General features: G+C 45.2%; 1 protein-coding gene across 2 annotated transcripts in view; it reads right to left on the bottom strand.

Moving 5' to 3' along the window:
- The window catches only part of CROT (carnitine O-octanoyltransferase), a 498400-nt gene that overhangs the window by 85752 nt on the left and 399454 nt on the right, over window positions 1–13194 (bottom strand). For both annotated transcript variants that reach the window (XM_078663596.1, XM_078663597.1), the window contains exon 12: window positions 4285–4415. In XM_078663596.1, the coding sequence (XP_078519722.1) occupies window positions 4285–4415 (131 nt within the window). The remainder of the gene's footprint in view (window positions 1–4284; window positions 4416–13194) is intronic.

Below are 13194 nucleotides of genomic sequence, written 5' to 3'. Positions count from 1 at the left end.
ATTAATAGGCTTCCTAGTCAAAAAGTGGGAGTGGACCCACAGTATCCTTCGCCTGAATAAAAGATAATCAAGCATAAAACACAGGACGTTGATAGACAAAGGAGAAGAAGAGGTTCTGGGGAAAGCGCTCTTACCTATAAATCAACTACTTTTTTGAAGCATGTGGATTGTTGTGCCAAAAGTCTATAGTCCCAAACTGGAGCCCAACGGGATTCACTGTTAAGACATTAATTAAAATAAAATCATGCTTTAGATGTAAAAAGAAAAGAGATTGCATTGCGTGACTCACAGAACAAGTGCTAGTCACCTTTAATTAGCAGCTGCCAAAAGTGCCTAATTTGAAAGGAGCTTGTGATGCAAAGCTCCCAGCATGATCACCATGGGATTCACTACAAAAAAGGAATTAAAAATATACTTGGTGCAAGGGAGCAAGACAAGACCCATTGCCACGCATTCCAAACCACCATGGGGAGAATTACCTCTATGGTAGCTAGCGGCCGTGTATTCTTCCCTCTTCATCTAAGACATGCAAGAGGAAAGACACCTGTAGATAAAAGGGCGGACCCTACATGAGCGTTGACTCCATGTGTCTAATCACCCGTAATAAGATGGCCACAACCGTCCATCGGTGCAGGCCACATCGATGCCCACTCTCTGGTCAGACAGTGCTAGCTCTAGAATAGATTCATGAGACGGGGGACACACGCGGTGAGAGCAGAGTCAAGATGAGATCAGAATTGTGCAGATGCAAGGGGTTCGGCGTTAAAATGTATCCAAAATACATGTTTGCATCCATTAGTGAACAAAATGCATCAAACAATCAAGATAATATCCATGGTATTCAAGCCTTCTCATGAGTGAATCAGTAAAAAAAAAAAACAGAATGCATGTCAAAGGAAGCTCAATGCCAAGAAATCTGGCAATCGAGTTGGTATCCATGTTAAATAAGCGTTCTCATGCATAAATCATGCTCCTTTTAAATTAGGCACTTTTGGCAGCTCCTAATGAAAGATGAGCAGCGCTTGTTATGTGAGTCGCACATTGCAATCCCTTTTCTTTTTACACCTATAACATTATTTTATTTTAATTAATGTCTTAACAGTGAATCCCATCGGAATCCATTTTGGGACAATGGACTTTTGGCACTCCCTATCCACGTGCTTCAAAAAAAGTGGTCCACTTCCACACTTTGACTAGGAAGCACATTCATTGGCTGGATTCAAATCCAGGCGAGTGGCAGTTTTGCGCTCTTGTGGTAAATACAGAGTACGTACACACATAGCTTTTTATTATACATGCCGTTCGCTTACCTTTCGTCCTTAAGAAGACCTGTTGTGAGGCTATTTTAGAAACCCACACTCTCATGGTCGAAACGTTGACATTAATAATAAGGATCCATCTTCTCAGCCAACTATCCTGAAGAGTGTACTATGACTTAGGCTTCGTGTCTTTGAGCTGACTAGGTTGAAATAATGGACATTCTAAATTTCTTTATGTTTTCACCAAGTTTATTTAATGTGTTGATATTTGTTGGTGATTCTTGTTTTGTTCACACACTGTCACCTTTTCAAGAAGTCACTAAGTTTGCCATAATTGTATAATAGACTTATATAGGACTATTTCTCATACTCTCTATATTTTGGATGTATGAACTTGAATATATTGAGCGGTCACAAACCTGTGTGTGGTGTTAAAACCATTTACTGATATTTATAGGTTCTTTTTGACTGGGTCCTTGATTTACATAAGTGACATTGATCATCCATTGATCTGTATGAAGGTGTTTTAGTTAATGCACCTCAATATCTTGTAAAGAAAATCACATTTCCCAGTAGAACTCAGTGCAGATTTGTAATAAAATGATTAAACAGACTAGAAGCTTAATGGAATTCATGAATAGTTTTTGAGCAGGGTTTCCAGAAAGAGAGTAATTCCTATATCCTATGACTATAGTGGGGATTTACTATAGTCTGGCACATGCCCCAACTCACAGACCCAGGCCCCCACTCACAGACCCACTCAGACTCATGCATACATTCACAGACCGACTCAGACACTTGTGCACCCACACTCACAAACACCCACTCAGAGACCCACTGAGAGTCATGCACCCACTCACAGATCCACTCAGTGACTCACACACCCATTCACAGACCAAGTCAGACTCATGCACCCACTCAAAGACCACCTCACATTCACACACCCACTCACAGACACACTGAGGCACTAAGGCACCCACTCACAGACCCAATCAGGCATTTGCAACCCACTCATAGACCCCCATCAAAACACTGACACACACTCTCATACTCACACACCCACTCACAGACACCTATGTATCTACTTACAGATCCACTCAGAGAATCATGCACCCACTCACACATCCACTCAAACTTACTCACCCACTCACAGACCTATTCAGAGACTCATGCACCCACCGACAGACCCACTCACAGACCTGCTTAGACACTCATGCCCCTACTCACAGACTCACTCACTTTTACACCCACTCAGAGACCCATTCACACACAAACGCACTGAGTCAGTTGCACAGAGTCACTTATATAGTTGTGAATTTTAAATGTGCTAGTCGGGCTGGACTGTTCCCATGAGGCACAGGGACTGACTGATTTGCATATGGCCATATCTGAACTGGGGTGGCAGAGTGGGCTAAAGAACAGTGATGGATTAAACCCAGATCTTTTGACTGGGTGTGAGTGTTTGATTGGTTCAGATGCTCCGTCCATCACCACCCCCTTTTGTACTGCTTTGTTGGCCATAAGTTGGCAGGGTATGCTCAGACGTGATCCCTTGCTCACTTTGCCACTGAATTCAAGCAAGCCTGGCTGAAGATGGCTGAAATGCCAGAAACCTGTCCTAGGAGGCTTGTTTCCGGTCCAGGGAAGGCATGGCTTGGCAGTTCGGGCTGGCTGTTCCCATGAGGCACAGGGTCAGACTGATTTGCATATGGCCATGTCTGAACTGGGGTGGCAGAGTGGGCTAAAGAACGGTGATGGATTAAACCCGGATCTTTTGACTGGGTGTGAGTGTTTGATTGGTTCAGATGCTCCATCCATCACCACCCCCTTTTGTACCGCTTTGTTGGCCATAAGTTGGCAGGGTATGCTCAGACATGAGTCCCTTGCTCACTTTGCCACTGGATTCAAGCAAGCCTGGCTAAAGACGGCTGAAATGCCAGAAACCTGTCCTAGGAAGCTTGTTTCCGGTCCAGGGAAGGCATGGCTTGGCAGTTCGGGCTGGACTGTTTCCATGAGGCACAGGGTCAGACTGATTTGCATATGGCCATGCCTGAACTGGGGTGGCAGAGTGGGCTAAAGAACGGTGATGGATTAAAGCCAGATCTTTTGACTGGGTGTGAGTGTTTGATTGGTTCAGATGCTCGTCCATCACCACCCCCTTTTGTACCGCGCAGTTTCTATTGAATGTCCGCTTTTATTTTGCGTATTTACAACAGACTCGCGATTTTGGAGCAAAAAAAACAAAAAAAGGCATTTCAAAATCAAATAAAACAGAGTTTGGGAAATGGGGAGGCTCTGAGAATAACCTTTGTGTTTATTGTGTGTAGATTACTACAAATAAAACAGGATGCAGTGTTTTAAGTTGTTGTTGCCTTTCTCTGTGAAGTGAACTCTATCGCTTCTATTTATAGCCTCAATAATAAAGCGAAAGATATTGTTGTAGATAGAGCCCATGTTATGGTCTCTCAGAAATGCAGAAACAGTTTAATCAATGTTTCCTGGCTTTATCCATTTGTGGACAGAACTCATTTGACCACTTCCATATTGTCTTTGGCATATGTTGGAGAATATCAAGTCCATTCTTCTCCCTTTCAAAGACTACAAATACGCAAAAGTCCAAAATGACCTGGAGGCATAGGCCGTTCGGGGCCACCTCAACAACCTTAATAGCCTACAACTCTGACACACACCTACATATCCATAGAGCACTTACACACCCAGTCATCAACCCATAAAGCCACTCAACCACCACCTACTCACAGATGCAGTCACTCATACGCCCACTCACAGACCCATACAGCCGCTCACCACTCACACCCACAAAATAAAACAGACCCACACAGTCACTCACACAACCACTCTCAGACTTATCTACCCACTTGCATGCACACTCTCAAAAGTTACAGCTTACAGTTAGAAAATAATATTTTTTTTAAAACTACTCAAAGAAGAAAATCTGAAGCAGAATAAATGATTCACATTGGAAAAGGTGCATTTGTGTCTCACCTCACACAAAAATTCTTACCGTCCATGAAGCTTGTAAAAGGCCAACTGAAGAGCAAGTTGCACAAATGTATCAGGGTGCAGATTCTTCTTCTTGACAAGTGCTTTGCCAAAATTTGTGAATGCATAATTAACAAGCTGTAGGTCAACTGCCTGGGTGATATGAAAAACAAGTTACGAGAGTTGTATTAATGGCATATCTGATTACTATCTTTTGTCTGATAATAATACCAGAGACCTCTGTTGCTTCATAGCTTGATGTGGTTACGTAAATCACAAACCATGAACACACGCATAATACATACATCACTTTGGAGTTAGTCTCCCTGCTCCCGAACTACTCAGGAAAAAAATATCTAAAGTTATGTGATGCCATAATAACTGACTGAGCAGCAACATGTCAACTTATCTGCACAAGGGCACAAAAACAACCTACCTTTAGGGCAGGCAAATATAGTTAATTACTCATTATCTCTGATCCCAGAAGGCTTTAGAAAAGTGTTTAATTCAAGTTAACAATGTGACAGAGAACTTCTGGCGCATTCACACAGACAGCAGTCAAGAGATAGGGGCTTAGCAAGGTCAACTGAAAAAACATACACCAGTCTGCATGACTGCCACTTTGATACTCAGAAGAGGAAGGCAGAGTGAGTGATACTCTCACAAAATTGCCGTGAGCCAGAGTCCAAGCCCATCCTCCTAACAATAATATTCTTCACTGAAGGTGAACATTACCATTGATAACAGCATTATGAGATCAGGGGTCAGGGGTCATAATGCAATCACTTAAGACATACAGAAATTGCTACCCATCTAATAAAGTAGGTAGTCCAAGTGTACTGTTACTTCTTTTTTTTTTTCCTTAAGTTCAGAATAATTTTATTACATTTTCAGAAAAAATGACAAAGAGAGAACACAGAAAATGTTAGCATGGGCAATAATACCTAAACAATCGAGAAATGCAAATTATTAACAAAAAAATAAAATAGGTCATTAAATTCAAGAATTAATAATCAATAAAAGGAAAAAAAACAATAGTAGTAGAAAGGGAAGGGAAAAGGAAAGGAAGGGTATATACTTTATCATCTTATATGTAAAATAGAGTTACTAAGAACATACAGATAATGCAAATACAAAAATTGTACAGTGAAACAAAGTAAATATTGGAAAATTCTATTCATAGCAACAAATATGAATCTATAGGTGACCAAAAGGATTGATAAGAATGAGAGTTATGATTAATTCCATGTAGGGATAATTGTGCACCTCTTCTTGTAAAGATGATCCAAGACCACCAAGCATTAACAGATAGAGATGGAGCATCTTTCCAACAAAAAGTGATTGATTTTAAAGCAGCCGAAATTAAGAAATTAAAAAAAATTTCTTCTGAGTCATTAAGATGATGTACAATAGCAACCGATTTACAAATTAATCGTTTATATGAAAAAATATCTTGAATAGGTAATATTTTTAGCATAATATCCCAAACTTCAGACCAAAATTTGGAAATTAAAGGGCAATCAAATAGCATATGCTGTAAGGACCCAGGGTGCAATTTGCAATGCCAGCAAGTATCAGAAGTAAGCAATTTAGCACGGAATAGACATAATGGGGTCCATAAAGAATTGAATAGGATGTACGCATTTGTCTGACATAGAGACACAGGCAACCAATCAGAAGTGCTATTAAGCCAAATAACTTTCCAAGAGTCATTAGATAGAGAAAGGGAAAGTTCATTATTCCAAAAGGTTGAAATTACATTAAGATTGGTACCTATTGAAGTCGCTAGTTTTTTATACAAACTAGAGACTGCATTGGAAGATGCAGATACAGCTTGAATACAAATGATCAAATCCGTTGAAACAGTAGATGGGATACCATGCAGGAATTAATCCAAAATTGAATTACATAAAGACTGATATTTAATTAAATCAGCATTAGGTAACTGAAACGTTGATTGTAAAATGTCAAAAGGAATAAAGACATTATCACAAAATAAATCTTTAAGATAAAATATACCAGACTTAATCCAAGAAGTCCAAAAATTCACATTTTTATTCAATTTAATAACAGAACTATGCCATAATTATAAATCTGTAGTAGTATTTATAGGAGAAGCAAAATTTGAGTCTAAATCCTTAAATTTTAATTTCGAATATTTGATAATAACTGAATGGTGCATAACAGTAGACTTATGAGACATAGTAAGCAAGGTGGGTAATGGGAAAGGATTAGCAAGTGATTTCTCTATATTAAACCAAATAGGAGGTTTAAGTACAGAGGAAGAATTAAACCATAGAGAACTTTGCTTCAATATAAATGCTTTATGATATAAAAGAAAGTCAGGTAGGCCGAAACCTGCATGGCATTTTGGCATTTTTAGTTTTTTGTAACAAATTCGAGGTGATTTATTATTCCAGAGAAATTTGGATAACATTTTATCAACATCTTTATAAAATTTTAGCAGAAACTGAGTAGGGATCATAGCAAGGGAGTAAAAGATTTTAGGAGCAATATTCATTTTAATGGACTCCATTCTCCCCCACCAAGTGAGATGAATGGAAGACCATTTAGATGTTTTATTCTTAATAAAATCAAGAATAAAATTACTGTTTAATTTTAATGTTGTTGGGATAGAGGTCGAAAACAAAATACCAAGATACTTCAATTTATTTTTTTGCCAAATAATATCTGCCACAGGTAACATATCAGGGGTACAAAAACATTTAAGGGAAAAAATTCTGGTTTATTAACATTAAGTTTGTAACTCGAGACTGTGTAATATTTGGTAATATTTTCTAATAAGGACTAGAGTGAGGAAATTGGATCAGTGATAAATAACATCACATCATCAGCATAGGCTAGGGTTTTGATCGTAACATCCTTTATCGTAATACCTTTAATATCATCACATTTTCGTATATGATTAAGAAAAGGTTCAATTCGCAACAGAAATAAAAGTGGGGAAAGGGGACAACCTTGCAGTGTTCCTCTAAAAATGGAAAATTGGGTAGATATTTGGCCATTGATAAATAACCGAGCAGTGGGAGCAAAATACAAGGCAGAAATCATACGGATAAACGAGGGACCAAAATTAAATGACAAAGTCTGGAATAAAAATTGCCAATGGATTTTATTAAAGGCTTTTCCTGCATCTAAAGCCATAATTCCAGAGGGGGGAGTGGCTCAGCGCGCAATGGAGAAGGACGCGCTGATGTAGAGCTCCGATCCGAGCTCCTCTTCTCCAGGCAATTTCTCCGTTAAATTTCTCAGTTTCCAGCCCAAATTCAAGGCGCTGTGGAGGGAAGCTGGCGACTACAGGCTGGTGACTTTTGAGGCCCAGAGTGCAATCCTGCCCGCACCGGAGGTCTCGAGGGTGCCGTGGCCGCTCGCATTGCGACCCAAGCGGCCATTCCATTAATGCGAGGCAGAGGCTTCAGTCGCCGGTCAAGGCCCCGAGGCGCGGCCTAGAAATAGAGGGGTTGCAACGAATTGGAGGTGCTGTGCCTCGTGGAGGCGATTGCCGTGGCGATTCGGAGGTACGCTGAGGTGGGTCCCCCCCCAATCTGCTGAACTAGACGCCCACTTGCGGCACCCGGGGGGCGAGGAGCACAACATCGACTGCGGAGCGGCCCGTGGAGCTGGAGTTGACCGGGGTGGGGAGAGGCGGAGGCGCTAACCATGAGGAGCCTACACAGCGACCCCCCCCTGCACACACGTGCTGAGGCCTCACAGAGAAGGAACAGAGGTCTATAGGAGGCGCCTGGGGAGGCACATGCAAGATCCATTGCCCAACGCTGCGCGTGAGTACCGGATAGGCCTGAAGCAGGACACTGGTGGCCTCCCTCGCTAACGCACCGCTGACGCGTGGTGGACCATCGGGGCTCTGCGCGTCTGGGGCGCCCAGCGGAGTCGTCCCATTACAGCCCGTTGCACCCGGGCGCCTGCCCCTTCCTCCCCCTCCAGCGCCCCTGGCACTAGCCGGAGATATAGGGACTGTGGGGCATCAATACGCTGAGCGCCGGCTCCCTACGCACTGCGCAACCCATATCTGGGGGTACCAGGACGAGAACTGGCTCTGGTAGTACAGAAACGAAGGGGAGATTGGAGAAATCCACAAAACTAACGGATCCTGACTCAACTGCGACCAAGCTGGACACAATGCTGGCAGCTATGGAGCGATTGGAGAAGTCAATGCAACTCACCCGCACCTCCCTGGAGACCAAGATAGGCAGTGTAGCTATCGATCTCACACACCTGCGCGCAGACCATAAGAAATTGGCGGAACGCACCAGCACCTTGGAGGGCACAATGACCGACCTCACACCCCGAGTTGCTCAGACTGACAAGCAGGTTCAAGACCTTCTCAACAGGGTCGAATTCTTAGAAGATCGCGCTGAGGGTGCAGAAGGGCGGGCACGAAGAAATAACGTAAGAATAGTAGGTGTGCCGGAACGATGGGAGGGAAGAGACCCTTCGACGCATATGGAGGGCTTGCTGAAAACTCTATTACCAGACGGAGCGTTCTCACCTCACTTTGTCGTGGAGCGAGCACACCGTGTACCGACGAGAACACTGCCTACGGGATCTATCCCCCGACCGAACCTCCTCAGAATATTGAATTACTGTGATCGCGACTCCATATTGCGAGAAACCAGACAACTTCGAGACGTCCGCATTGACAATGCCAAAATCATGTTCTTTCCAGATTACACGATTCAGGTTGAGCGTCAGAGACACTCCTTCCTAGCTGTCAAGCAAAGACTACGCCAACTGGATCTTAAGTATTCCCTCCTTTTCCCCGCCAGACTGCGAGTGGTAGCACAAGACAAAACGCACTTCTTTGCCAGCCCAGAGGAAGTTGAGGCTTGGCTAGACGGTGGAGTGACTGCGGAATCCAGACCAACTTCGGTCCCTTCCTCATTGCCACGTTTCCGAGGGCCACCACGACGACGCAGGAACAGGTCATCGCCAGTTCGCAGGGTACGAGTAGAGACAGAACTTGATCCACCTGAGGAACTCATACACAGTGAACAATAGGACGCTCTTAGAATGGTGGCGGAACTCAGTGGCTCCCCGAGCACAGATGCTGCCCTAGACGCTAGCCCGCGTGAATTGCCCAGCGATGATGAACACATCTATGGCCTACCTGACTCCCAGATGTCCACGGAGCAGCCGGACGTAACTCCACAAACTGCAGACCTGTTTCATTGACTGGATGGTTCCATTACTTGCAACTGTTTCTTTGCCCTACAGTAAATTTGAATTGCTGCCAGTCCAAAAGTTGGCCAGGCCCTCGGCCCTGACGACGTCCAAAAACTGGATGCGTAATGCACCCTTTGCCATTGACCTGGGGCGCAGTGAGTACTGGTGCTGAGGTGGTTGACCTCTGGGGGGAGGTGTACTGGCGGGGGCTCCCCGGTAAACTGTCTGGGTGTGACTGAACTGGCGCCTCCCTGCCTGGGCGAGGAACTGTGGAAAATGCTGGGCCCTTTGATGGTATTTTGTTTTTTACTCTGGCACGCATATTTAATAAGCTGTGCTATTTCTAGCTGGAACATTACACATCGGCTGCACCTGAGATAAGATGCCTGGGGAAGGAGGCAGCCATACTAATTGTTCAACAGTTGTAACATCGCGGCTGTGCCACGCGAGCAGCGACCCCCCTTGACTTGAATGTTCGTTACCTCATTAGAGAGTTTTGACGGCGACATGTTTAGTTGCCAACCTTTTGGCATTCCGCATCTGTCGTGTTCCCCTAGGTTGCATGCACTAGTTGGATTGCATTTTTATTTTTATTTGGCGCAGACTTCACAAGTAATTACTGATGTGTCTTTGGTGGTCGTGAACGGGGGAGCAGTGGGGAGGCCGGAGTGGTTACCTGCTGTGGAGATGTGGCGACTGCGGGGTGGGGAGATTACCTAAAGTTTTAAATGTTAATGGTTAAGATATGTACGTGGAATGTACGTGGCATGCACACATCCTCACGCAGATATCAAATTAATTCTTACCTTAAACGGCACCATATACATATAGCCCTCTTACAAGAAACACACCTGAATGGTGTAGAGGCGCTGAAACTCCGTCGCAGGTTGCGCAGACAGCTCTATGCTACTGAATACTCGTCCTATGCCCGTGGGGCGCTACTGTGGGTGAGGCCCGGGACCCCCATTGCGATCTCCCATTCTCACATAGACCCAGAGGGCAGGTTTGTCATTGTTCAGGGCACACTGGATGGTCAACCTGTGGTCCTGGCTTCCTTATATGCCCCCAATACGGATCAGGGAGGTTTTTTTGCGCAGTTATCTACGGTATTGGCACCTTGGCATGGCGTCCCCTGGGTGTTGGGAGGCGACTATAACTGTATACTTGATATCGATTTGGACCGTTCCTTCCCGCCCCTGCCTGGCGCTCCTGTGCACGGCGCTATGAAAGCACTAACAAACTGGACCCTACAGTGGGATTTGCATGATGCCTGGCGGAGTCGTAATCCAAGCACGAACATTTATTCCTACTATTCAGGCGCACATACACTGCATGTCCGGTAAGACAGATATATTTTTTCGGGCGAGCTGCTCCCACATGTCACGGACGCCTACTACATGGGTCGCACTCACTCAGACCACAATCCGCACGTCCTGGATTTGGCATGGGAACGCCCACACGCGCCCATACACACATGGAGACTTCAGCCTAACTTACTACTTGATGCGTCCTTTCGTAATTTGTTACACACATGTCTTGTTCACTATTTTGAAGAAAACAACAGCACCGTATTCCACCCCTCAGATTGAATGGGATGCATTTAAGGTTGTAATCAGAGGTCACTGTCTGGGTGCACAGGCAGGCATGCAGAAGCAGTTGGATGCAGAACTGACACACATTGAGACTGACTTACTTGATAGGGAGCGCGAAGCGCTGGAGGGTGACGGGGAATCACTGCGAGAGGCACACACGGAACATGCACGACTACTAGAGAGGTTACGACACCTTAACTATGAGGCCCATTCGGCGCGTACTCATCACCTCGGAGATAAACCGGGAAAATTGCTGGCGTGGCTGATTCAACGAGATGCACGGACAACGCCGTGGCGGCCATACGCAATAGCCAGGGGGACATAGTGTATACGCAACGCAACATACATGCGGCTTTTGTGCAACATTACTCGGAACTATATCGCTCTAGACTGCGAATCCCTCTCGCTGGCATAACTGCATACTTCACTGACATAGTGCTGCCGAGGTTAGATGACGCAAAACGCGACGAACTGGAAGCCCCACTTACGCCTGACAAATTGCGTACTGTCATCTTTTCCCTTTCCAATGGGAAGTCCCCGGGCCCGGATGGACTACCAGCCAAATTTTTTAAAGCTTACTCAGATCTACTGATCCCTGAGCTTTTAAGAGTATATGCGGTGGACATTTCGGACTTCTCCCTCCCCCCCACGATGAATGAAGCTAACCTCATTTCACTCCCTAAGCCTAACTGAGACTGCGCACAGCTAGGCTCATATCGTCCACTGGCCCTTCTCAATACCGATTACAAGATACTTGCTTCTACACTGGCACAACGACTGGCCCCATTGGTCCCCACCCTTGTACATAACAACCAGAATGGTTTTGTGCCCACCAGGAACACCTCGCACAATATCCGACACTTTTTTAGAGTGCAGAGCTATGCCACGCAGCGGTGGCCCCGATCCAGGTGCTTAGTACTTGATCTAGAAAAAGCTTTTGATTCGGTGGAGTGGCTTTACCTTGTAGAAGTGTTGAGGAAATATGACGTAGGTGACTATTATATCCAAATGGTTGGCTTGTTGTACCAGAGACCTACGGTACGAGTACGCACCGGTAAATTGCTGTCAGAAGCCATCCGCATCAAGAGGGGTACCAGCCAGGAAGGCCCTCGGTCCCCGCTCCTTTTCTCACTTGTGATGGAACCCCTGGCAGCACTACTGAGAGCACAAGGTGTAGAATGGGGGATTCCTTTAGCAGATGGCCTACATACGGTATCTACATGTGGAGAAGTGTGGCTCAGGGGTTAGAGGCAGCAGACCCGGAAGCTGAGATCGGTCCTGGACCAGGGTTCAATTCCCCGCCTCGGCGGGTCTTGGGCTAAAAATTCCACGGACTCGATAATTCTCGCCCCGGTGCCTCCTCGACTCACGGGTTCACACTCTGTGACTCTGGGCAATAGCTTGCTTAATCTCCACAATGGCCCCTCGCGGCGGGATGCCTGACTTTCACCTTGTGGATACCCTGCTATCTCACAGGGGAATACCAGGAAGGGTTCCCTAAGCAAGCGCCGGGAAACCCACTGCGGGTAGCTGTGCGCTATATAAGCTCAACTACATTTACATTTACATATCTCTATACGCCGACGACTTACTATTATACGTCAGGGACCTGACTCACTTGCCATTTACCCTGTCTGACACCTTCCGCACATTTGAAGCCATGTCGGGACTGAGGGTCAACTGGGCCAAATCTGGAGTGTACTCCTTCAGCGCAGATACACAGGAGTGTGAGATCCGTATTAACAATGAGAGACTTACTTGGTACCCCACCACATTCCGCTATCTTGGAATATTCATCTATAGAACCCTAACAAATGTGCTGGAGGGTAATCTAGTACAAGCCATATCCTCCCTGCAAGTGCAGATGTCCTTCTGGAAAACCCTCCCTCTGAATGTCCCTGCTCGAGTCACATTGACGAAGATGATCGTCCTACCTAGACTTTTATACTATTATGCTGGTGTATGTCCCGACTCGTATATTTCGAGAAATAGAAACCTCCGTAAGAGGACTAATATGGAATGCTGGGAGGCCACGCGTAGCGCTGCAGAAACTCTATGCGTCCCCGGATGCTGGAGGCCTGGCGGTCCCTAATCAGGAGCTGTACTACCTAGCAGTGCAACTGCAGTGGGTGACC

The sequence above is a fragment of the Lissotriton helveticus genome, chromosome 10 (genome assembly GCF_964261635.1).
Source record: "Lissotriton helveticus chromosome 10, aLisHel1.1, whole genome shotgun sequence".
Classification (NCBI taxonomy): Eukaryota; Metazoa; Chordata; class Amphibia; order Caudata; family Salamandridae; genus Lissotriton; species Lissotriton helveticus.
The sequence above is the reverse complement of the archived record's forward strand: the minus strand, read 5'-3'. Positions and strand labels throughout refer to the sequence as shown.